General features: G+C 43.3%; 1 protein-coding gene and 1 long non-coding RNA gene across 2 annotated transcripts in view; one reads left to right on the plus strand and one right to left on the minus strand.

Annotated features, from left to right (window-relative positions):
• The first annotated feature begins 1,603 nt into the window (after positions 1 to 1,603).
• Positions 1,604 to 27,746, plus strand: part of ITPKB (inositol-trisphosphate 3-kinase B) — a 135,357-nt gene continuing 109,214 nt past the window's right edge. The window contains exons 1-2 of the mRNA XM_056568488.1: positions 1,604 to 2,241; positions 14,556 to 15,882. Coding sequence (XP_056424463.1) covers positions 14,722 to 15,882 — 1,161 coding nt within the window. The 5' untranslated portion in view covers positions 1,604 to 2,241; positions 14,556 to 14,721. The remainder of the gene's footprint in view (positions 2,242 to 14,555; positions 15,883 to 27,746) is intronic.
• On the minus strand, positions 15,161 to 27,620 carry LOC130363120 (uncharacterized). Its single transcript, XR_008891730.1, has 4 exons — positions 27,460 to 27,620; positions 18,073 to 18,171; positions 15,733 to 15,859; positions 15,161 to 15,297 (listed from the first exon to the last, which is right to left on the minus strand). It is a non-coding gene; the product is annotated as an uncharacterized LOC130363120 (long non-coding RNA).

Raw genomic sequence — 27,746 nt, forward strand, 5'->3', positions numbered from 1 at the left:
AGTTGGGGTGTTGTTTCGGTATATGAGGGGTTAATGTTAACCCTATAGTTCGTGACGCCAGGCTGAGGGCTAGTATGCTGAGGTAATTCTCCGGCCTATCGCCGCCCTTCCCAGTAACGATAGGTGCATGCATAAAATGACTGAAGGTCCACAAGGTACTTGATCTTGAACTTGGATAACTTTACTTAAATGCTTGCGGTACATCCAATGCACAATAACAGTCTCCGAAATACGGTCTCTATCCAGTGCAATGACTGACAGTTGTTGCGGACCTTGACTTTTCATAAAAGTCTCTGAATTAGGGAATGTTGCGAAGATCCGTCCGGATTTAGGGGATAGATAAGGTCCGGTGATCTTGCAGAGTGTTACGGGATTGATACACTCGCAATTTAGAAGATATCAGCTGTCGCCGCAAGGCTCGGGCCTAACTCACTGATGACAGCAGCGCAGATCCTTCTCCATTAACAGCCCACAAGGAAAGAGAGTGAGCAATGGCCGCCGCTCCCTTATATGGGCAGGGGCGGGGTTGTTTTTACTGGTCCAATTAACTGTCATTCACCGTTACAAGGAGTGATGGGAGATAAACGTCATAGGGACCTCTAAAGGTCCTTAAGCACAAAACCATAGGGTCTACCCAGTCACGTGACCCGCAGGTCCTGTTACGCCATGCTCAGGCAATTAACCATTTATATACACTTGTACAGTCCTATATATGTACAAATCCTAAAGAATTATTAGATGACTAATACCTAGATGAGAGGTGACTAGGGGCGGGCTAGTTAAGAAGAACCCCGACGTCCTAGGGACTCTGGCTATGGGGACTTATATAAAAAGGTACCGAATAGGATGCGGTACCGAGACACCACACCAGTATTTCTTATACCCATCTATAACAGTATCTGGAGTATATACAGGGGCCCCGGGGCAGCCATCCCTGTAATCCTCTATTCTCTCCTTATACACAGGACTGTTGTATCCTCCTTTACATCCCTGTATTTCTTATACCCCTCTATAAGAGTATCTGGAGTATTTACAGGGGCCCCCGGGGCAGCCATCCCTGTATTCCCTCTATAAGAGTATCTGGAGTATATACAGGGGCCCCGGGGCAGCCATCCCTGTAATCCTCTATTCTCTCCTTATACACAGGACTGTTGTATCCTCCTCTCCATCCCTGTATTCCTCTATTCTCTCCTTATACACAGGACTCTTGTGTCCTCCTCTCCATCCCTGTATTTCTTATACCCCTCTATAAGAGTATCTGGAGTATATACAGGGGCCCCCGGGGCAGCCATCCCTGTAATCCTCTATTCTCTCCTTATACACAGGACTGTTGTATCCTCCTCTCCATCCCAGTATTTCTTATACCCCTCTATAACAGTATTGGGAGTATATACAGGGGCCCCCGGGGCAGCCATCCCTGTATTCCCTCTATAAGAGTATCTGGAGTATATACAGGGGCCCCGGGGCAGCCATCCCTGTATTCCCTCTATAAGAGTATCTGGAGTATATACAGGGGCCCCGGGGCAGCCATCCCTGTATTCCCTCTATAAGAGTATCTGGAGTATATACAGGGGCCCCGGGGCAGCCATCCCTGTAATCCTCTATTCTCTCCTTATACACAGGACTCTTGTGTCCTCCTCTCCATCCCAGTATTTCTTATACCCCTCTATAAGAGTATCTGGAGTATATACAGGGGCCCCCGGGGCAGCCATCCCTGTAATCCTCTATTCTCTCCTTATACACAGGACTGTTGTATCCTCCTCTCCATCCCTGTATTCCTCTATTCTCTCCTTATACACAGGACTGTTGTGTCCTCCTCTCCATCCCTGTAATCCTCTATTCTCTCCTTATACACAGGACTCTTGTGTCCTCCTCTCCATCCCCGCGATTGGATGGCGGAGCAGAGAAAAGCGCTGTGCGTCTGCGGCGGTGGCGAGAGCTGCAGTCAGGGCGCAGTGTGTCTGACAATGGAAACTTTCTCAGTTCCCCCAGCACAAGGAAGCTTGTAGAGCTCGGCCCCAGACAAACTACACAACTTCCTTCCTGCTACAAACACAGAACAAACACAGCAGGGAGGCACAAAGAGACGAGCGAGCGGCTGATCTGCACATCATGGACCCCCGGGCTGGAATCTGACCCCAGAACAGGATTCTTACAGAAGAAAAGGAGTCGGCGACCAAGGAGGAAGGGACCGAGGAGACGGGGACCAGGGGCTAAGTCCTGGAGTCGCCTCTGGCACAGGTAAGGCGTATCACACTGTGCTTAGATCAGAGTTTCCCAACCGGGGTGCCTCCAGCTGTTGCAAAACTACAACTCCCAGCATGCCCGGACAGCCGTTGGCTGTCCGGGCATGCTGGGAGTTGTAGTTTTGCAACAGCTGGAGGCACACTGGTTGGGAAACACTGGCTTAGATACACATACATGGCAGTACTGTACAAATGTAGGGGTGGTCTTGGGGCACAGGTATGAGTGGGGGTGCCCTGTGTGGGTACGATGGCGGCGGACGGTGCACTAGTCTCACGTTACAATATTTACCCTCATTTGACAGACAGGTTGATCGCAAACTTGTTGCCTGATGATGGACGGTGAAACAGTATCACACATGATAGGCTTAGATACACCAAAGTATCAAACAGCCTGACAACATGACAGGCTGAGATATACCAGTTCGGTAGACACAAGCTGAGCGGACGGTATCATACGTGATCTACCTTCTCATTATACAGTATCACACATGATAGGCTTAGATACACCAGTTCTGCAGAAAGTATCACACATCACAGGCTGAGATACACCATCTCAGCAGACAGTATCACACACGATAGGCTTACATACATTAGTTCTGCAGAAAGTATGACATATAACAGGCTGAGATACACCATCTCAGCAGACAGTATCACACATGATAGGCTTAGATACACCAGTTCTGCAGAAAGTATCAAACAGCCCGACAACATGACAGGCTGAGATATACCAGTTCGGTAGACACAAGCTGAGCGGACGGTATCATACGTGATATACCTTCTCATTATACAGTATCACACATGATAGGCTTAGATACACCAGTTCTGCAGAAAGTATCACACATCACAGGCTGAGATACACCATCTCAGCAGACAGTATCACACATGATAGGCTTACATACACCAGTTCTGCAGAAAGTATGACATATAAGAGGCTGAGATACACCATCTCAGCAGACAGTATCACACATGATAGGCTTAGATACACCAGTTCTGCAGAAAGTATCAAACAGCCCGACAACATGAGAGGCTGAGATATACCAGTTCGGTAGACACAAGCTGAGCGGACGATATCATACGTGATATACCTTCTCATTATACAGTATCACACATGATAGGCTTAGATACACCAGTTCTGCAGAAAGTATCACACATCACAGGCTGAGATACACCATCTCAGCAGACGGTATCGCACACGATAGGCTTACATACATTAGTTCTGCAGAAAGTATGACATATAACAGGCTGAGATACACCATCTCAGCAGACAGTATCACACATGATAGGCTTAGATACACCAGTTCTGCAGAAAGTATCAAACAGCCCGACAACATGACAGGCTGAGATATACCAGTTCGGTAGACACAAGCTGAGCGGACGGTATCATACGTGATATACCTTCTCATTATACAGTATCACACATGATAGGCTTAGATACACCAGTTCTGCAGAAAGTATCACACATCACAGGCTGAGATACACCATCTCAGCAGACAGTATCACACATGATAGGCTTAGATACACCAGTTCTGCAGAAAGTATGACATATAAGAGGCTGAGATACACCATCTCAGCAGACAGTATCACACATGATAGGCTTAGATACACCAGTTCTGCAGAAAGTATCAAACAGCCCGACAACATGAGAGGCTGAGATATACCAGTTCGGTAGAAACAAGCTGAGCGGACGATATCATACGTGATATACCTTCTCATTATACAGTATCACACATGATAGGCTTAGATACACCAGTTCTGCAGAAAGTATCACACATCACAGGCTGAGATACACCATCTCAGCAGACAGTATCACACATGATAGGCTTAGATACACCAGTTCTGCAGAAAGTATGACATATAACAGGCTGAGATACACCATCTCAGCAGACAGTATCACACATGATAGGCTTAGATACACCAGTTCTGCAGAAAGTATCAAACAGCCCGACAACATGACAGGCTGAGATATACCAGTTCGGTAGACACAAGCTGAGCGGACGTTATCATACGTGATATACCTTCTCATTATACAGTATCACACATGATAGGCTTAGATACACCAGTTCTGCAGAAAGTATCACACATCACAGGCTGAGTTACACCATCTCAGCAGACGGTATCACACACGATAGGCTTACATACATTAGTTCTGCAGAAAGTATGACATATAACAGGCTGAGATACACCATCTCAGCAGACAGTATCACACATGATAGGCTTAGATACACCAGTTCTGCAGAAAGTATCAAACAGCCCGACAACATGACAGGCTGAGATATACCAGTTCGGTAGACACAAGCTGAGCGGACGGTATCATATGTGATATACCTTCTCATTATACAGTATCACACATGATAGGCTTAGATACACCAGTTCTGCAGAAAGTATCACACATCACAGGCTGAGATACACCATCTCAGCAGACAGTATCACACACGATAGGCTTACATACATGAGTTCTGCAGAAAGTATGACATATAACAGGCTGAGATACACCATCTCAGCAGACAGTATCACACATGATAGGCTTAGATACACCAGTTCTGCAGAAAGTACCAAACAGCCCGACAACATGACAGGCTGAGATATACCAGTTCGGTAGACACAAGCTGAGCGGACGATATCATACGTGATATACCTTCTCATTATACAGTATCACACATGATAGGCTTAGATACACCAGTTCTGCAGAAAGTATCACACATCACAGGCTGAGATACACCATCTCAGCAGACAGTATCACACATGATAGGCTTACATACACCAGTTCTGCAGAAAGTATGACATATAACAGGCTGAGATACACCATCTCAGCAGACAGTATCACACATGATAGGCTTAGATACACCAGTTCTGCAGAAAGTATCAAACAGCCCGACAACATGAGAGGCTGAGATATACCAGTTCGGTAGACACAAGCTGAGCAGACAGTATCATACGTGACATACCTTCTCATTATACCGTATCACACACGATAGGCTTAGATACACCAGTTCTGCAGAAAGTATCACACATCACAGGCTGAGATACCCCATCTCAGCAGACGGTATCACACACGATAGACTTACATACATTAGTTCTGCAGAAAGTATGACATATAACAGGCTGAGATACACCATCTCAGCAGACAGTATCACACATGATAGGCTTAGATACAACAGTTCTGCAGAAAGTATCACAAATAACAGGCTGAGATATCCCAGTTCGGTAGACAGTGTCAGATCTGATGGTTTAGATACACAAGCTGAGCAGACAGTATTATACATGATATACCATCTCAGTAGAAAGTATCACACATGATAGGCTTAGATACACCAGCTCTGCAGAAAGTATCACATATGACAGGCTGAGATATACCAGTTCAGTAGACAGCGTCAGACCTGATGGGTTTAGATACACAAGCTGAGCAGACAGTATCACACATGATAGGCTTAGATATACCAGTTTGGTAGACAGTGTCAGACCCGATGAGTTTAGATACACAAGCTATGTAGACAGTATTATACGTGATATACGTTCTCATTATACAGTATCACACATGATAGGCTTAGATACACCAGTTCTGCAGAAAGTATCACACATGACAGGCTGAAATATACCAGTTCGGTAGACAGTGTCAGGTCTGATGGGCTTAGATACACAAGCTGTGCAGACAGTATCATATGTTATATACGTTCACATTATACAGTATAACACATGGTAGGCTGAGATACACCAGTTCTGCAGAAAGTATCACACATGACAGGCTGAGATATATCAGTTCGGTAGACAGTGTCAGACCTGATGGGTTTAGATACACAAACTGTGCAGACAGTATCATATGTTATATACGTTCTCATTATACAGTATCACACATGATAGGCTGAGATACACCAGTTCTGCAGAAAGTATCACACATGACAGGCTGAGATATACCAGTCCGGTAGACAGTGTCAGACCTGATGGGTTTAGATACACAAACTGTGCAGACAGCATCATACGTGATATATGTTCTCATTATACAGTATCACACATGATAGGCTTAGATACACCAGTTCTGCAGAAAGTATCACACATGACAGGCTGAGATATCACAGTTTGATAGAAAGTATCAGATCTAATGGGCTTAGATACACAAGCTGTGCAGACAGTATCATACATGATTTTCCATCTAAGAAGACAGTATCACACATGTTATGCTTAGATACACCAGCTTAACAGAAAGTATCACATATGACAGGCTGAGATATACCAGTTAGGTAGACAGCGTCAGACCTGATGGGTTTAGATACACAAGCTATGCAGACAGTATTATACATGATATACCATTAAAGCAGACAGTATCACACATGATATGCTTAGATACACCAGTTTAACAGAAAGTATCACATGACAAGCTGAGATATACCAGTTCGGTAGACAGTGTAAGACCTGATGGGTTTAGATACACAAGCTATGCAGACAGTATCATATGTTATATACGTTCTCATTATACAGTATTGTACATGATAAGCTGAGATACACCAGTTCTGCAGAAAGTACCACACATGACAAGCTGAGATATCCCAGTTTGGTAGACAGTGTCAGATCTAATGGGCTTAGATACACAAACTGTGCAGACAGTATCACACACGATATGCTTAGATACACTATCTTAACAGAAAGTATCACATATGACAGGCTGAGATATCCCAGTTCTGCAGACAGTGTCAGACCTGATGGGTTTAGATACACAAGCTGTGCAGACAGTATTATATGTGATATACATTCTCATTATACAGTATTATACATGATAGGCTTAGATACACCAGCTTAACAGGAAGTATCACACATGACAGGCTGAGATATACCAGTTCGGTAGACAGTGACAAACCTGATGGGTTTAGATACACAAGCTGAGCAGATAGTATTATACATGATATACCATGTAAGCAGACAGTATCACACATAATAGGCTTAGATACACCAGCTTAAAAGAAAGTATCACACATGACAGGCTGAGATATCCCAGTTTAGTAGACAGTGTCAGACCTGATGGGTTTAGATACACAAGCTGAGCACACAGTATCACACACGATATACATTCTCACTATACAGTTATACATTATACATGATAGGCTTAGATACACCAGCTCTGCAGAAAGTATCACGCATGACAGGCTGAGATATCCCAGTTTGGCAGACAGTGCCAGACCTGATGGGTTTAGATACACAAGCTGAGCAGACTGTATCATACATGATATACATTCTAAGCAGACAGTATCACACATGATAGGCTTAGATACACCAGCTTAACGGAAAGTATCACATATGACAGGCTGAGATATACCAGTTCTGAAGACAGTGTCAGATCTGATGGGTTTAGATACACAAGCTGTGCAGACAGTATCATATGTGATATACATTCTCATTATACAGTATCACACATGATAAACTTAGATACACCAGCTTAACAGGAAGTATCACATATGACTGGCTGAGATATCCCAATTCGGTAGACGGTGTCAGACCTGATGGTTTTTGATACACAAGCTGTGCAGACAGTATTATACATGATATACATGCTCATTATACAGTATCACACATGATAGGCTTAGATACACCAGCTCTGCAGAAAGTATCACGCATGACAGGCTGAGATATCCCAGTTCAGTAGACAGTGTCAGACCTGATGGGTCTAGATACACAAGCTGAGCAGACAGTATCATACATGATTGGCTTAGATACACCAGTTTAACAGAAAGTATCACACACGACAGGCTGTATCATACGCGATACACCATCTCAGCAGACAGTGTCACATACTATAGGTTTAGTTACACTAGCTTAACAATAGTATCAAACATTGAAGACTTAGATACAGCAGCTTAATTGACAGTATCCCACCCTATAAGCTTATCTATACCAGGTAAGCCGTTGGCTGTCCGGGCATGCTGGGAGTTGCAGTTTTGCAACAGCTGGAGACACACTGTTTGGGAAAACTCTGTTAGGCTGCATTCACACTACGTTTTTTTCCCGTAACTGATTCCACAAAACCGGACTAAACTGTATCAAAACGTGTGTACAAATTTTAATCCGTATATGGTTTGAAAAATGATGTCCGGCTGCATCAGTTTTTTAAGAAAAAAAACTTATAAGTTTTTAACTTTTCACTCCATTATGAATAAAGTTTCACTTGTTTGATTGAAATTCCAAGAAAAAAAAAAACTGTGCAAAGTCAAAAACCGTATGGTGCAAACCAGATGGAACTGTGAGCACACATGGTTCTGTATGTTTCCTATTGACTCCCATATTTTTTAAAAAACTTATACAGTTTAATACGGTTTTTCACCCGGACCCAAAAAATTTGGTAGAGTACGGTTTTGGGTACGGGTAAAAAAACGGACAAACCTGTATAATGCGCAAAACGGACTGTTGCAGAGGCATGGGTTGTTTGAGCATGCTGGGAGTTGTAGTTTAGCAACAGTTGCAGAGGCATTGGTTGTTTGGGCATGCTGGGAGTTGTAGTTTGGCATCATCTGGAAAGACACCAGTTGTCAAGACATGCTGGGAGTTGTAGTTTAGCAACAGTTGGAGAGGCATAGGTTGTTTGGGCATGCTGGGAGTTGTAGTATTGCCACTGTTGGAAAAACACAATTAGTTAGAGCATGCTGGGAGTTGTAGGGTGTGATGAGAGTTGTCATTTTAAAGCATCCAGAGAGCCACAGGTTGTAAGTGCATGCTGGGAGTTGTAGTTTTGCAACAGCTTTAGAGCCAAGAGTTGTTAAAGCATGCTGGGAGTTCTACTTCTGCACCCGCTGCAGAGCTAGGGGTTGGCCATTATTGTCTTATAGCAAGTTGGGAGTTGTCGTTTTCAAACAGTGGGAGGGCGACAAGTTGTTAGGGCATGCTGGGAGTTGTCATTTTGCAACAGCTGGAAAGACGCAGGTTGTTAGGGCATGCTGGGAGTTGTAGTTTTGCAACTGCTGTAAAGACACAGGTTGGTAGGATATTCTAGGACAGTGGTTTTCAACCTGTGGACCTCCAGATGTTGCAAAACTACAACTCCCAGCATGCCCGTACAGCCAACGGCTGTCCGGGCATGCTTGGAGTTGTAGTTTTGCAACATCTGGAGGTCCGCAGGTTAGAGACCACTGTTCTAGGATTTGTAGGGTATGCTGGGAGTTGTAGTTTTGCAACAGTTGGAAAGACACAGGTTGTTAGAATATTCTAAAATTTCTAGGGTATGCTGGGAGTTGTAGTTCTGCAACAGCTGGAAAGGCGCAGGATGTTTGGGTATGCTGAGAATTGTAGTTTTGCAACTGCTGGAAAGGCACAGGTTGTTAGGATATTCTGGGATTTGTAGGGTATGCTGGGAGTTGTAGTTTTAAAACAGAGAGCCACATGTTATTAGAACATGCTGAGAGTTGTAGTTTTGCTACAGCTAAAAAGAACACAGGTTGTTAGGACATGCTAAGATTTGTAGGGTATGCTGGGTGTTGTAGTTCTGCAACATCTGGAGAGCCACAGGTTTTTAGGGCATGCTTGGAGTTGTCATTTTGAAACAGCTGGAGAGCCATGGGTTGGGGAGCCCTGTCCTATACTATAGTACAGTATTATACAATCTATATATACTGTATTACTGATGGTTGTATTTAGAGATGAGCGAACTTACAGTAAATTCGATTCGTCACAAACTTCTCGGCTCGGCAGTTGATGACTTTTCCTGCATAAATTAGTTCAGCTTTCCGGTGCTCTGTTGGGCTGGAGACTCTTTCCTAGGACTGTATCCACCTTTTCCAGCCCACGGGAGCACCTGAAGGCTGAACTAATTTATGCAGGATAAGTCATCAACTGCCGAGCCGAGAAGTTCGTGACGAATCGAATTACTGTAAGTTCGCTCATCTCTAGTTGTATTAGTTACCAGCTGTCAGTCAGTTTGCTGACAGTGTGTGATCTTGCTGACGCCCGGCACTACAATACGTGGTGACCTTTAGTATATGGATAAACCAAGCAGCGACATGACAACATCGGGGACAATGAGAGGTGTGAGCCTCGTACCAACCATTGTGACTACTATATATACAGAGCGCACTTGTATGCGGACATAGGTCAAGGGGTGTTACACAACGGGGGGGCCAATACTTTTGTCAAAAATTAGCCTGTCCTGCACTAAAACAAAAAAATTGCCCAATTTCTTTATTTTTTTTTAGTCCCAATGTGATTCCATAATGCACTAAGGCAATCTTATAGGCATATAGCTATGGCGATACCCCCACAGGGCACCAATGAACTCCTCCATCTCTATAGCCATCTAGATGCCACAGATGTTATTGACTGTGCTATTTAAGGGGTTAAATGACTGGATATTGTTTCCTTGCCTGTTCAGAGCAGCCAAATGTTACCTGTATATTACAGCCAGAACCAACTGTGCTAGACATAACTGTATATTTAGATCACGGTGTATATACATTACATTACTGATTTTGTACTGATCCTGAGTTATATCCTGTATTATACTCCAGAGCTGTACTCACTATTCTGCTGGTGAGGTCACTGTGTACATACATTACATTACTTATCCTGTACTGATCCTGAGTTATATCCTGTATTATACTCCAGAGCTGTACTCACTATTCTGCTGGTGAGATCAGTGTGTATATACATTACATTACTTATCCTGTACTGATCCTGAGATATATCCTGTATTATACCCCAGAGCTGTACTCACTATTCTGCTGGTGAGGTCACTGTGTACATACATTACATTACTTATCCTGTACTGATCCTGAGTTATATCCTGTATTATACTCCAGAGCTGTACTCACGATTCTGCTGGTGAGGTCACTGTGTACATACATTACATTACTTATCCTGTACTGATCCTGAGTTATATCCTGTATTATACTCCAGAGCTGTACCCACTATTCTGCTGGTGAGGTCACTGTGTACATACATTACATTACTTATCCTGTACTGACCCTGAGTTATATCCTGTATTATACCCCAGAGCTGTACTCACTATTCTGCTGGTGAGGTCACTATGTACATACATTACATTACTTATCCTGTACTGATCCTGAGTTATATCCTGTATTATACCCCAGAGCTGTACTCACTATTCTGCTGGTGAGGTCACTGTGTACATACATTACATTACTTATCCTGTACTGATCCTGAGTTATATCCTGTATTATACTCCAGAGCTGTACTCACTATTCTGCTGGTGAGGTCACTGTGTACACACATTACATTACTTATCCTGTACTGATCCTGAGTTATATCCTGTATTATACTCCAGAGCTGTACTCACTATTCTGCTGGTGAGATCACTGTGTACATACATTACATTATTTATCCTGTACTGATCCTGAGTTATATCCTGTATTATACTCCAGAGCTGTACTCCCTATTCTGCTGGTGAGGTCACTGTGTACATACATTACATTATTTATCCTGTACTGATCCTGAGTTATATCCTGTATTATACTCCAGAGCTGTACTCACTATTCTGCTGGTGGGGTCACTGTGTACATACATTATATTATGATTTGGGCACTCATAGTGACCCCACACGGTGCCCTTGTCCCTGCTATTCCAGTGGCCTCATTGTGCCAGGACATTACCGCCTAATGGTTCTCTTTCTGGTTCCCAGCCAGTTCCCGTGTCCCCGTAGTATTGGAGGATTGTGTTTATGCGATGGGTGCCAGCTGCGGGGAATTCCCTGTGTATCCCGGCCATGGACAGTGTGCGGAGAATTCTCTGCAGAACCAACATATCTGCCTTGTGCCATCACCTGTCGCTAAAACTGGTTTTTCATAATACCCCGGCTGGGAAGGCGCCAGACGCCAAGTTCTCATCCTGTTACTGAGGAGCTGGAAGATAATCTATTACATATTAGTGTTGAGCACGAATATTCTTAATGCAAATTTTTTTCACGAATATTTTGAATAGAGATGAGCGAACTTACAGTAAATTCGATTCGTCACGAACTTCTCGGCTCGGCAGTTGATGACTTATCTTGTATAAATCAGTTCAGCTTTCCAGTGCTCCGGTGGCTGGAAAAGGTGGATGCAGTCCTAGGAAAGAGTCTCCTAGGAATGTATCCACCTTTTCCAGCCCACGGGAGCACCGGAAAGCTGAACTAATTTATGCAGGAAAAGTCAGCAACCGCCGAGCTGACAAGTTCGTGACGAATCGAATTTACTGTAAGTTCGCTCATCTCTAATTTGGAATATAGTGCTAGATATTCGTAATTACGAATATTCGTTTTATTTATTTATTTTATTTTTTTTCACATGCGAGTTTTAATGCAAATTTACGCATGGAAAAAAAAGTGAATGAACATAGCAAATATGCACATTTCGCGAATATAGGACGAATAATCGTAAATATATTCGCGAAATATCGAAAATTCGAATATGGCCCCTGCCGCTCATCACTATTACAACTATTACATATACCAGTGTTGCTACAGCCTCCAGTTCTTCATATTATATTTGGGTTATGGGGTAGAAAATGATGGCACCATACAACTAGGGTTGCCGCCTGGCCGGTACTTTAGCGGCACATCCGGTATTTTGGCCACCCTGACGGTATTTTTATATTAGAAATACCGGCAATGCAGTGGTTGGTATTTGGTACTACCAGAAATGTTACACCATATACTATACCAGTGTTTCTCAACCAGAGTGCCTCCAGCTGTTGCAAAACTACAACTCCCAGCATGCCCGGACAGCCGTTGGCTGTCCGGGCATGCTGGGAGTTGTAGTTTTGCAACAGCTGGAGGCACTCTGGTTTGGAAACACTGACCTATACTAAATACTACTATATAGTCCAACATGCTGGGAGTTGTTGTTTTGCAACCGCTGGAGGCACTCTGGTTTGGAAACACTGACCTATACTAAATACTACTATATAGTCCAACATGCTGGGAGTTGTTGTTTTGCAACAGCTGGAGGCACTCTGGTTTGCAAACACTGACCTATACTAAATACTACTATATAGTCCAACATGCTGGGAGTTGTAGTTTTGCAACAGCTGGAGGCACTCTGGTTTGGAAACACTGACCTATACTAAATACTACTATATAGTCCAACATGCTGGGAGTTGTAGTTTTGCAACAGCTGGAGGCTCTCTGGTTTGGAAACACTGACCTATACTAAATACTACTATATAGTCCAACATGCTGAGAGTTGTAGTTTTGCAACAGCTGGAGGCTCTCTGGTTTGGAAACACTGACCTATACTAAATACTACTATATAGTCCAACATGCTGGGAGTTGTAGTTTTCATTTGGGGCAGCTAATGAGCCACAGGCTGTATCAGGGCATGCTGGGAGTTGTAGTTAGGAACTAATGGCAACTCCCGAATTTAATAAAAAGAAGCGATCAAAAGGTCACATCAAAACAAAAATGGTCCTGTTAAAAACTACAGATCAGGGCGCAAAAAAATGAGCCCTCATACAGGCCATATAAGGAGAGATAGAAAAGTTATAGGGGTCAGAAAAGGACAAAATTTCCCCCGCATATGTGTATCCTGTGATGTTACGCATATATAATTAATTATGCAAATTAGCATGGCCGGTATTTTTTTTTTTTTGTAAGAAAGGTGGCGACCCTACATACAACTAATTTGTAAAACTCTATGGTCAACGCTCATACTTGAGAGCAGTCCTGATTTTGGCAGGACAAGTATGTGGTTGCTATGGTCAACTCCTGTACTTGACAACAGTCCTGATTTTGGAAAGACATGTAGTTGCTATGGTCATCTCCCATACTTGACAACAATCTTCATTTTGACAACAGGTATGCGTTTGCTATGGGAACTTACATTCTTAACAACAGTCCCAATTTTCGGCAGGACATGTAGTTGTTATGGTCAATCCCTATACTTGACAACGGTCCAGATTTTGGCAGGACAGGTATGTGGTTGCTATGGTCAAGGCCTAAACTTGACGACAGTCCAGATTTGGGTGGGGGTGGGGGTGGGGGGGTCAGCTGTATAAGTGCATGTTCACATGGCCAGAACAGTACAGTAGGCTTTTTTATTATTCTTACTCTCTTTATATATTCAGCATCTTACATAACATAGAGGTTAGGTGATGGAGGGGGAAGTGACTCTTGGAGTCCTCGCTCACATTTCTGGGATGGTTCTACAAGCCCGATCTTGTGTTTGACATCATGCCTTGTTTACAATACAGGTTGTGAGTCCTGGGCAGGTATATGCAAATGGATTCCTCACATAAGGGTGAATGACAACTTGCTGAGCAGACTTTTTTTGTGATCTCTCTGTCAGTCGTAAGAGAGTCCCGGGTAAAGTCATTTACATTTCTCTCTTCTCTTCCCATTTACAGCTGATTTGTTTATGGAGGTCTGGGCAGACGCCCGGCTCAGTCGTCATCTACTCAACTCTTCAAGCAATGTTCCTACTGTGGACCAGAAGACGCCTTCAGAACCTGTGTGTGTGAGCCGCTGGTGCCCAGCTCGCTCGGTGTCTGCAGCTCCTCTCCTCACAGGACTATGGCTATGTACTGCTATGCCTTGAATAGCTTGGTCATGATGAATAACAACAGTGTGACGAAGACGAGCCAGAGACCAGTGCTGCCTGTACCAGAGAGACGGAGCACCTACTGTCCACTGTTGGTCCGATCGCCACTGCCTCTCCATAGTCCCGGAACCAGCGCCGGTAACTCTCCGAAAAACAACACCACCTCCTTCATCTTTCCCGAGTCAGGAGAACGATCCACATCGAGAAGTCGTAGTCCTAGTTTTAACGGCAAAGAAGACTATTCTCCAAGGCTTGCAAGAGTTAGGTGTCCCTCACCTTTACGACTTCATGGCGGGAATGTGGGGGAAGCTGTTTCTGTGATAGATTCACGATCGGGGTCTTTGTTGGGGTTGGGGCAGAGCAATGGATCAGGAATGGGTCATGGGGAATTTGAGGAGAAGAGACGTTTTGCTCAGATACAACGGGAACTCCAAAATGTCCAGGTCAATCAAGTTGTGGGACTCTTCGAAGCCCATATTCAAGCCCAAAACTGCCCAGTTTCTCCACTGCTTAGAAGTCCTCGTCTGGGTAGCAGGTCCCCATCACCTCTACGGTTTAGTAAGAGGGAGGATAGTGTGTTTAGTTTTGGTTATGACAGGGGACACAAATCATCTTGCTCCAGTTTGGAAGGAACATCTACCCCTACATCACCTATATCACCAATGATGGTTTCAGGAACGCCATCCATAGTCCCAATATCTCCATCAGTAGTCCCAGAATCATCATCAAAGGTTCTTGGAACTCAATCAGTGGCCCCAGTTTCACCATCGGTGGTTCCATTATCACCATCTGTGGACGCTTATAGAACTTGCGTTAGAACCAACCCTGAGCAAAACCTTAACACCTCCTTAGAAGACCCAAGCAAGACTATCCCACTTAGGATTACTTCTCCAGGACCTATCCCTGCAGTCATAGTCACTGACCATGGGGAAGACTGTGAAGGTCAAGCGGACAGTAATAGCCTCAGCATCAATCCTTCTAACCTTTCTAGGAAATTATCTTCGTCTTCAGCGTCATCTACGGGTTTCTCTTCTTCATTTGATGAATCCGAGGATGACGTATCCAGCGATCCTGAGAAATCCGCAGAACACAGCACCCCGTTTCTTCAAACTATCGAGCAAAAGCCAAGAGTGGTGAGTGTTACTTTTAATTGTAGTGCTATGGGATGTACTCAGCTCTGCTACATCATACAAACGCAGCACGGAAACATTTGTATGTTAGATTATAGAGGTCGCTGACTTATTCAAATCTTGCTGGCTTTCCAGTCATATAGTTTATGATTTTTTTCCAGTATCGCCATTATAACACTGTGTACTGTTCTAAAGCTATGGTCATGTCGTAGCGCTAAATATGCATTGCACCTTATCCAAACTCAGTGTTGTATTTTGGTCGTCTATTGACCCCCCCAAACCCCCTGCCATTATCCCTTCCCGGGTGTGTACAGCTACTCCATCCAGCCGGCCTAATCTTAAAGTGGTAAAGTAAAGTGGGGGAGGGGGGGTGTTACTGGCCGTCGCCCCCTCATAAAGTGCCGCCCTAGGCCTGGGCCTTGTTGGCCCAGTTAAAGATATGCCACTATGTACAGTGCCTAAAGAAAAGTATTCACACAGCCCCCCCCTTTGTATTTAATCATTGATTTGCCGTGTATTGATTGTAAAGGTGCGTTCACAACGAGGAATAGGAAAGGAATCGCTGCGGAATTTACGTTTTTTTTTTGCACAACAATTGCACAAATTTTGCGTAAAATTTGTGTTAATTTTGTGCGAAAATCGCGCTGAATTCTATGGTGATTCCGCACAATTTTTTGCACAAATTTCACGCAAATTTTTTTTTAAATTGCAAGGATTTTCCACACGGAATATAGAAGGGAACAGTTTTTTTTTTTTTTTTGCTGGACTACAACCACCAATTGGAATTTCCCTTTTTATTAAAAAAATATTTTTCATGCGGAATTTCCGCACAAATTTCGGGCAAATTTCACACAAATTTTGCGCAAATTCAGTGCAGAAACTATTTCAATGGACTTCAATGGACTTTTTTTCCCGTATTCAGTAAGAAGAATGAACATGTTCTTTCTTCTAGCGGAACGGAATTCCGCGGCGGAAGCGGAGAATTCAAGAGGAATTACTCGAGTAAATTCCTCTTGAATTACTCAGTGTGAACGCACCCCAAATACTTTTATATGCACTTGCAAACTATATACATTGCTTCTGCTTCCTGCAAACCATGTGCTGACAAAATAGGGGTTTGAATAATTTTGCAACGCACCATATGTAATATTTTGGAAATACGGGATTTGGAATACTTTGTGAATGTTACCGTTGCACATGGATTTTTCTTTATCAACGTTTCTATGCATGGAAGGAACCTATGATGTTGTTCTTCCTGAGATTCCTGGTTCATGTTTATAATACCAAAAAGGCTGACACTTATATAGAGGAAAGGAGGGGGAATGGAATATAATATACAAATCAGTAAGCTGTGACGTCTAGTCACAGCCTGATCCGGCTGTAACGTAAAGTCGCAGCTTACAGGAAGAAAGCACAGCTGAAACGGGTGATCTGTTCACTTTATATAACATTGTATTAGTAAGTTATTTATTTATACACTATACAAGGGATATTTCTGTTTCCCAACCAGGGTACCTCCAGCTGTTGCAAAAGTACAACTCCCAGCATGCCCGGACAGCCAAAGGCTGTCCGGGAATGCTGGGAGTGGCAGTTTTGCAACAGCTGGAGGCACCCTGATTGGGAAACAGTGATATATATATGGTGTGATGATTGTCGGTTATTATATAAAGGGAACAGATTACCCATTTCAGCTGTGCTTTCTTCCTATAAGCTGTGATGTCTTATCACAGCCTGATGAGGCTGTGACGTGACGTCACAGCTTACAAAGTAAAAGCACTGCTGAAATGGGTGATCTGTTCATTTTGGATAATAACATTATATTAGTAAGTCGCTTTATTGTACATTTTGACACCATACTTCTATGGACCTTCTGCATGGATGCCACCAAGGTCCGGTGGCTGGTAAGGTCAAGTGGGTTGGTGAGCCTACTTTTTTTTATTTTTTATTTATGCATACTATATAGTAGGGGTCTCCAAACTGTGAACCTCCAGCTGTTGCAAAACTACAACTAGCCCTCAGCGACAGCATGCTGGGAGTTGTAGTTTTGCACCATCTAGAGGTTTTATTTAGCCATTTTAGGTCTGTGGAAAGCTGGGTGATGACTAAGACTATGTCAGCCAGGAGAAAAGTCTCTAGGTTTGGAGCATTTAGGTGTTTCAAATAAAATAATGCAAAAAGGAAATATGACATAACCTCTTGTACTCAGGCCTTGCATTACTTCCACCACACCCTGCTTCGGCGGCGTGAGCTTCACGCAGTCCCCGGGACCTTCACCGAGGAAACACCACCTTCCTGTAGAGAAACAATATTTTGCAGAAGTTTACATTAAGAGGTGAAACGGTTACGTGTGAGACCAGATCAGTGGCGGCGGTGCTGCGCGGTGACTATAGGTGCTCAGGGATGGGTTTTCATGCAGTTTGCATCCAAAATGTTCAATCTCGGTGTGAACTAGTGCTACCTATTAGCCAAACACACATCATAGCAATAACAGTATTTTTTTGGGGGCACATTATGGCGAATGGTTTTTGCATTGTATGATTTTGGTATTTGAGCGTTGGTTGACCCATGTTATACGGGTACAGTATGGTTGTGTTATTAGGGAACAGTATAGTATATAGTTTCAGTACTGCGTTGTACGGCTGTGTTGTTGGTGCACTGTATGGCAGTGTTATATGAGCACTGTATGGATTAGTTGTATGGGCACAGTATGGCATGTAGTTCAGTTACATTTCTGGTATTTGGGCACTGTGTGGGTATGTTATATGGGCACAGTATGGCTGTGTTATATGAGCACTGTATGGATTAGTTGTATGGGCACAGTATGGCATGTAGTTCAGTTACATTTCTGGTATTTGGGCACTGTGTGGGTATGTTATATGGGCACAGTATGGCTGTGTTATATGAGCACTGCATGGATAAGTTATATGGGCACAGTATGGCATGTAGTTCAGTTACATTTCTGGTATTTGGGCACTGTGTGGGTATGTTATATGGGCACAGTATGGCTGTGTTATATGAGCACTGTATGAATTAGTTGTATGGGCACAGTATGGCGTGTAGTTCAGTTAAATTTCTGGTATTTGGGCACTGTGTGGGTATGTTATATGGGCACAGTATGGCTGTGTTATATGAGCACTGTATGGATAAGTTGTATGGGCACAGTATGGCGTGTAGTTCAGTGATATTTCTGGTATTTGGTCACTGTGTGGGTATGTTATATGGGCACAGTATGGCGTGTAGTTCAGTGATATTTCTGGTATTTGGTCACTGTGTGGGTATGTTTTATGGGCACAGTATGGCGTGTAGTTCAGTGACATTTCTGGTATGTGGGCACTGTGTGGGTATGTATTACGGGCACAGTATGGCTGTGTTATATGAGCACTGTATGGATTAGTTGTATGGGCACAGTATGGCGTGTAGTTCAGTTAAATTTCTGGTATTTGGGCACTGTGTGGGTATGTTTTATGGGCACAGTATGGCGTGTAGTTCAGTTACATTTTTGGTATTTGGGCACTGTGTGGCTAAGTTGTATGGGCACAGTATGGCTGTATGGCTGTGTTATATGAGCACTGTATGGATAAGTTATATGGGAACAGTATGGCATGTAGTTCAGTTACATTTCTGGTATTTGGGCACTGTGTGGGTAAGTTGTATGGGCACAGTATGTCTTATTTGGGCACAGTGTGGTATACAGTTTGTGCACTGTAAGGTTCTGGTATTTGGGCTCTGGATCACTATGTAATACAGGCACAGTATGACTGCATTATTTGGGCACAGTATAGTGCAGTGGTCTCCAACCTGTGAACCTCCAGATGTTGCAAAATTACAACTCCCAGCATGCCCGGACAGCCAACGGCTGTCCGGGCATGTTGGGAGTTGTAGTTTTGCAACATCTGGAGGTCCGCAGGTTGGAGACCACTGGTATAGTGTATAGTTTATGAACTGTAAAGTTCTCGTATTTGTATGATTGTATGGCTGTGTTACTTTGAGTTCTGGTATTTGGGCTTTGTATTGGTATATTATGTGGGCACAGTATGGCTGTGTTATTTGGGCACAGCGTGGTATACAGTTTATGTACTGTAAGGTTCTGGTATTTGGGCTCTGGATGGAAATGTAATATGGGCACAGTATGGATGTGCTATTTGGGCACAGTATGGCGTCTAGTTTAGGCAACTTAAATTTCTGTATTTGAGCGTGTCTTGGGTTTGTTTTATGGGCACAGTATGGTTCTATTATTTGGGCACAATCTATATGTAGAAAAAGATAAGACCTGACTCACTGACCCATCAACGCCCAGCCTAAACCCTTGGACCTAGAAAGCTGAATTTTTTCACAGGTGTTGTTTTTAAGACATAGACGAGGAATAACAAATGATTTTTCGAAATTCAACCCTTAAGGGGGTGAAAAAGGGGTTGAAAGTTTGCATGGAAGTCCGTCATTTTTGAAGCTAGAAATGAAACTATGCTTTTAGGCTAACAATTAGAGATAAAGAAACACGTGTTTTAACGTTTTCTAAAATTCAACCCCTGAATGGGTGAAACAGGGGTTCATAGTTTGTATGAATTAAGATTAGGTTGATTTTTGAATTCGGATATTTGCACCATTACTCTTAAATAAAAACAACGTCTGTCTGTATCTGCATTTACATAATAATAATCCTCCGAAAAATCTATCAAAACGCGAAAAAATTTGCACGCGCTGCACCCGGTCAGTATATAGGCAGCGCGAGAAGGCGGGTATCCCCTTTTTGTTTCTTTATTCTGACCATAATTTACCTTTAGTTTGGTATCTGTGGTGTCCCGGTACCGTATGGTATACCGTACCTTGTATGGTGGTCCCCAAAGTCAGAGTTGCTTCGTTCCAGTAGCATCCTCCTGGTGGGATATCCCCTAGTCACCTCTTCCTTCTTCAATTCTATGATGTTTACATGTATAAATAATTGTATATTTAATTATCTATATAGTGTCGGAGGACCGTAGGTCATATGACTAATGTTACTTCTTTAGGTTATGCTTAAGGACCTTCAAGGTCACATGGTATAGTCACATGTCAGACCATAATCCTTTGGTCGATACCATATGTAAATTTTCCTTACAATGAGCTTAAGGCCAGCCCCTGCCCATATAAGGGAACTGCCAGCCAATCCTCGCTCTCTTGGGTTCCGGACTAATGGAGAGTGAGAAGTGAACTTACAAAGACAAGCTTAGGCCTGAAGCCTGCCAGCCCCAGCCTGAATCTAAATGTGAGTTACGATATCAATCCCCGCTAAAGCTAGCGTGACTACTGGACCTAATATCAATCCCCTAAATCCAGTGGAACAGCACCTATGTTACGCCGAGCGCTCCGGGTCCCTGCTCCTCCCCGGAGCGCTCGCGGCGTTTCTCTCTCTGCAGCGCCCCGGTCAGACCCGCTGACCGGGAGCGCTGCACTGACACTGCCGGCGGGGATGCGATTCGCATAGCGGGATGCGCCCGCTCGCGAATCGCATCCCAAGTCACTCACCTGTCCCGGTCCCCGGCTGTCACGTCCTGGCGCGCGCGGCTCCGCTCCTTAGGGCGCGCGCGCGCCAGCTTTCTAAGATTTAAAGGGCCAGTGCACCAATGATTGGTGTCTGGCCCAATCAGTCTAACTAGCTTCCACCTGCTCCCTGTCTATATAACCTCACTTCCCCTTCCCTTCCTTGCCGGATCTTGTTGCCTTGTGCCAGAGAAAGCGTTTAGTGTTGTCCAAAGCCTGTGTTCCAGATCTCCTGCTATCCACATTGACTACGATTCTTGCCGCCTGCCCCGACCTTCTGCTACGTCTGACCTTGCCTCTGCCTAGTCCTTCTGTCCCACGCCTGTCTCAGCAGTCAGAGAGGTTGAGCCGTTGCCGGTGGATACGACCTGGTTGCTACCGCCGCAGCAAGACCATCCCGCTTTGCGGCGGGCTCTGGTGAATACCAGTAGCAACCCTAGAACCGGTCCACCGACACGGTCCACGCCAATCCCTCGCTGACACAGAGGATCCACATCCAGCCTGCCGAATCGTAACAGCCTATTAACCTTCTAAGCTCTAGAAACTCTAGAGGTCCCAACCAACTGTCAAATTCCAAATAGACTTTGTTACATGGACTGTTTCTTGTTTGATCCTGCATAAAAGCTGCAGTAAACGTTCCGACAGTTTTCTACAAAATCTCCGGTTGTGGACAATCATTTATTTAATACCTCCCTATTGCTCTTGGGACGGGTGGCGATAGGACAAGCATATACAGAGGAGCCCTCACCCTGGCGTCACAACAGGGTTAAATCAGCACCCTTTCATCACTGCACAGCTACACCCCATATACCCTATACCCCCACAAGCTTACCACATAGCTATCACAATGAATGTAGAATTGTTGGAAATTAATGGGACTATGGTTCCCCACAACGTTATTCCTGTAATTGGAGATGGAGCCTGTTTGTTTCGGGCCATTTCTTATATATTGTATGACACACAAGTGATGGCCAGGGAGGTTCGCGATCAAATCGTTAGCCATGTAGTAGCTAACTGGGAAGAGTTTTCCATTATGTCCCACTATAGTAACAGGGACAATGACTTTAGTGCCGCAGAGTACTACACGCTCTTTTTACTTATGGTAGTTTATGTGAGCTGGAAGCTACTGGACAACTTTTTTCATACGTCTTCGAAGTTTACCGTAACGGTGAGTTGTAATTCGGGTTGTTTGGATGCCCGTAGACTTTACCCAGAGTGGCCTCATTACTATAGGATCGTAAAAAGAAGATCTATGTTACCCCAAATTAAACTGGAGCAAAGCCGCGGGCAAAACTAGTAGGGTATATATTTTATGTAATGTAAGGTTCTGGTATTTGGGCTTTGGATGGATACGTAACACGAGCATAGGATGGCTGTATTATGTGGGCAAAGTATGGCTGCATTACTTGGGCACAATATGGTTGTATTATTTAGGCACACTATGGCTTATAGTCTAGGCAACTTAAATTTCCGTATTTGGGCACTTAATGGGTATGTTATAGGGGACCAGTACGGTTGTATCATTTGGGCACAGTATGGTTTATAGTTTAGGTTCTGGTATTTGGGCCTTGGATGAATATGTAATATGGGCACAGTACTATATATAACTGTATAATTTAGGCACAGTATGGCGTACGGTTTATGTACTGTAAGGTTCTGGACCAGTGTTTCCCAACCAGGGTACCTCCAGGTCCATATAAGTATGGTGTCAAAAATTACTAATATAATGTTATTATCCAAAGTGATCAGATCACCCATTTCAGCAGTGCTTTCCCTTTGTAAGCTGTGACGTCACGTCACAGGCTCATCAGGCTGTGATAAGACATCACAGCTTACAGGAAGAAAGCACAGCTGAAATGGGTAATCTGTTCACTTTATATAATAACCGACAATCATCACACCATATATATCACTGTTTCCCAACCAGGCTGCCTCCAGCTGTTGCAAAACTACAACTCCCAGCATGCCCGGACAGCCTTTGGCTGTCCGGGCATGCTGGGAGTTGTAGTTTTGCAACACCTGGAGGCACCACGGTTGGGAAACTCTGATCTGGACAAATAAGTAATATGAGCACAGCATGGCTGCATTATATGAACACGGTATGGCGTATAATTTACGCACATTAAATTTCCCGCTGCATTTTAGTCCTCCTCTTCTCTTCAATGTAAGTTGTCCGTCTAATAAAGTGTAAAATGTTGAAATCTGCCTCAGAAGAGCTTACAATCTAGTTCCCTTCCGCCATACCTACACACAGAGCGGGGCTGATCGTTGTGGAAGGGTTTGATCTACCGCTACGTGTTTGGTCCGTGGACAGACGTGCCCCGAGGATACAGGAGAAATCACGGAAAAATGCAAATTCCGTACAGATGTTTCCAGAACACATGGCTCCAGTCCTCACTATTACAGCACCAGCACTTCCAGGGATTTTCCACTATGTCAGAGCGAAGACCCCGCAGATTCCCGAAAAAAGAAAAGGCACAAAGCTCCGCTTCTTCTCTAAAGCTAAGCCCAGAATTATTCTGCATCCCTGTATATCAGAGAGCAGTGCATTGTGGGAGCGCCAATGCCAATAGAGATAGGGCCAAGCGGTTAGGTAGCACAGCGCTAAACTGTGGTCTATTTCCAAGGCAGATCGGCAGAATTATGAAAGCAGCTCTGGAGGTGAATGGAGAAAATCACAGGAAGAAATGATAAGCAGGCTTAAAGTGGTATTTCGGTAAAAAACTCTTTAAAAATATATATTTTTTAAATCAACTGGTGCCGGAAAGTTAAAGGGGTATTCCAGGAAAAAACTTTTTATTTTTTTATATCGACTGGCTTCAGAAAGTTAAACAGATTTGTTAATTACTTGTATTAAAAAATATTAATCCTTCCAATAATTATCAGCTGCTGAAGTTGAGTTGTTCTTTTCTGTCCGGCAACAGTGCTCTTTGTGTCGGCAACATCTCTGCTTGTCTCGGGAACTGCACAGAGTAGAAGAGATTTGAACAGACAGGTGTCATCAGAGAGCACTTAGACAGAAAAGAACAACTCAACTTCAGCAGCTCATAAGTACTGAAAGGATTAAGATTTTTTTTATAGAAGTAATTTACAAATCTGCTTAACTTTCTGGAGCCAGTTGATATATAAAAAAGTTTTTTCCTGGATTACCCCTTTAAACAGATTTGTAAATTACTTCTATGTAAAAATCTTAACCCTTCCAGTACTTATCAGCAGCTGTATGCTTCACATGAAGTTGTGTAGTTCTTTTCAGTCTGACCACAGTGCTCTCTGCTGACACCTCTGTCCATGTCAGGAATTGTCCAGAGCAGGAGAGGTTTGCTATGGGGATTTGCTCCTACTCTGGACAGTTCCTGACATGGACTGAGGTGTCAGCAGTGAGAGCACTGTGGTCAGACTGGAAAGAACTACCCAACTTCCTGTGGAGCGTACAGCTGCTGATAATATTTTTTTTATAGAAGTCATTTACAAATCTGTTTAACTTTCTGGCACCAGTTGATTAAAAAAAACAACAAAATGTTTTCCACGGGAGTGCCCCTTTAAAGATGTGTGATCTGTACAGAATGGATTGCAACACTTGTCCCTGCCAAAAGGGGCACCACTGATGTCATGGTACCCAAGTATTTGTCCACCATGAATCTTAAAAATAATAATTATGCTATAGCAGTTTTATTTTATAGCAATTATGGCTTTATACAGGGAGCTGTTTTTGATGTGTGCAGTAAATGGCGGCATTAACATTATATGGCACTGCTATACTTAAGTCTATGGTTGTGGCGGCACTATGTAGCATTGTTATTTAAATCCAAGTGCTATTTGCCTATGGCACTGTGATTAGATTACTGTATGTATGATGCTGTTATATGATCATTGTATATTGATACTATTTGAGCACTATATAGCGTCTTCAAGTGGCACTGCTACTTTGACACTTTATTTTTTTATTTTATTTTATTTATTTATTTATTTTATTTATTCATTTATTTATTTTATTTATTTTATCTTTTGGCACTTTATTTTTTTCTTTTATTTTTTTATTTCATTAATTTTTTTTCTTTTTTTTCTTTTATTTTATCTTTTGGCACTTTATTTATTTTATTTTTATTTTTTTTATTTTTTATTATTTTTTATTTTTTATTTTATTTATTAATTTTATTTATTTAATCTTTTGGCACTTTATTTATTTTATTTTATTTTATTTATTTTTTTATTTTATTTATTAATTTTATTACATTTTTTGGCACTTTATTTTTGACGTTATTTGCGCATGTGTATTGCTACGGTGGTAAACCACTGTTTTTTCACTACCTTTTTAATATGAAGATAATATTTACATACGGTATAGTGATAAGTGCACTGTAAGACGGTATACAATAAAAGTCCCCATCCAGCCATCTAAAATGTGCAGCCTGCAAACGCGGCATTAAGCCGGCTGACTTTTTCGATTATTACATGTATTGCGCTATTATTTGGTCATTGTATGTTGGTACTATTTGAACACTATATGGCGGTGTTGAGTGGCACTTTACATGATGTTATTTGTGCAGCAGGCTTTTTTTATTGGGCCGCCATTTAATATGATGATAATATTTACATCCCATACCAGTGTTTTTTTTTTTCTTCCAACCAGGATGTCTCCAGCTGTTGCCAAACTACAACTCCCAGCATGCCCGGACAGTCGAAGGCTGTCCGGGCATGCTGGGAGTTGTAGTTTGGCAACAGCTGGAGGCACCCTGGTTGGGAAATACTGGGAGGTGTAGTTTTGTAACAGCTGGAGGCACCCTGGTTGGGAAATACTGGGAGTTGTAGTTTTGTAACAGCTGGAGGCACCCTCGTTGGGAAACACTGCACCATATGGTATAGTTATTTGTGCACCATATTATGGTATACAAAGTCACCATCTGTGCTGGGAGTTGTAGTTTGGCAACAGCTGGAGGCACCCTGGTTGGGAAATACTGGGAGGTGTAGTTTTGTAACAGCTGGAGGTACCCTGGTTGGGAAATACTGGGAGGTGTAGTTTTGTAACAGCTGGAGGCACCCTGGTTGGGAAACACTGCACCATATGGTATAGTTATTTGTGCACCATATTACGGTATACAAAGTCACCATCTGTGCTGGGAGTTGTAGTTTGGCAACAGCTGGAGGCACCCTGGTTGGGAAATACTGGGAGGTGTAGTTTTGTAACAGCTGGAGGTACCCTGGTTGGGAAATACTGGGAGGTGTAGTTTTGTAACAGCTGGAGGCACCCTGGTTGGGAAACACTGCACCATATGGTATAGTTATTTGTGCACCATATTACGGTATACAAAGTCGCCATCTGTGCTGGGAGTTGTAGTTTGGCAACAACTGGAGGCACCCTGGTTGGGAAATACTGGGAGGTGTAGTTTTGTAACAGCTGGAGGCACCCTGGTTGTGAAACACTGCACCATATGGTATAGTTATTTGTGCACCATATTACGGTATACAAAGTCGCCATCTGTGCAGATAAAATTCCTAGCACGCAGGGCATGAATCATGTAGTATCACCACATCCCTAGAGCAGCAGGCCTTTTATAGCAGCCGTAGACTATAAATCCAGTTCACAACCTGGCAGTACTTTTAATATAATCCGCAGAATTAAATACCGTCCATTGAAGGGGATTGGGTGGGTGGGTTGGTTTGTTGGGGGGGGGGGGGGGGTGTAGCGCTGTGGTTGCGATTGTGTCAGAATTCACTTTTTATGGAACACATATCGAGCGGTGGGATAAAAATAGCACAACAGCTGCGGGACGGAATCCAGAAAAAACAAAAAAGCTATTTCTGCCTAATCCGCTATACATCTGTCCATAGGAAACGCCTGCTGTGGATGGGGGACGGAGGGGGGGGGGGGCGGCCAACGAAAATATACTTCAACGCATATTGGAATGTCGCTGTAATGGGCAAGCAAAGTGGGTCTTTGTTATGTCTAATTGGTTGCCCACGTGTGCCCGGCGTCTTCCAGTTATTACCAGTTCCATTCGGGTTTTATCTGTAACTGGGAAAGCTGGGTGACAACCAATATGGCCGCCGTTGCATGGTACTCACCTGCTTACCCGTCTCGCTTCGCAGCCACGCATCCGCCTTCACCAATACTTCGTTATACGGCAGCTATCTTTCTAGATATCGATCCCTCATATACATGCATGCTCAGATCTCAGGAGCGTGCATGCATTTTGAATGGATAGAATGAAGAAAGACTCCTCTTATCTCCCTGAAAAAAAAAAGGAAAGAAACAGGAATATTAAAATCCAACATATTGAACCTTTGTCATCCGCCATCTGGGAGGATAGTTACCTCCAGAGCAGCATTCAGAATTCAGCCTCATTAAAATA

This window comes from Hyla sarda, chromosome 3 (assembly GCF_029499605.1).
Source record: "Hyla sarda isolate aHylSar1 chromosome 3, aHylSar1.hap1, whole genome shotgun sequence".
Taxonomy (NCBI): domain Eukaryota; kingdom Metazoa; phylum Chordata; class Amphibia; order Anura; family Hylidae; genus Hyla; species Hyla sarda.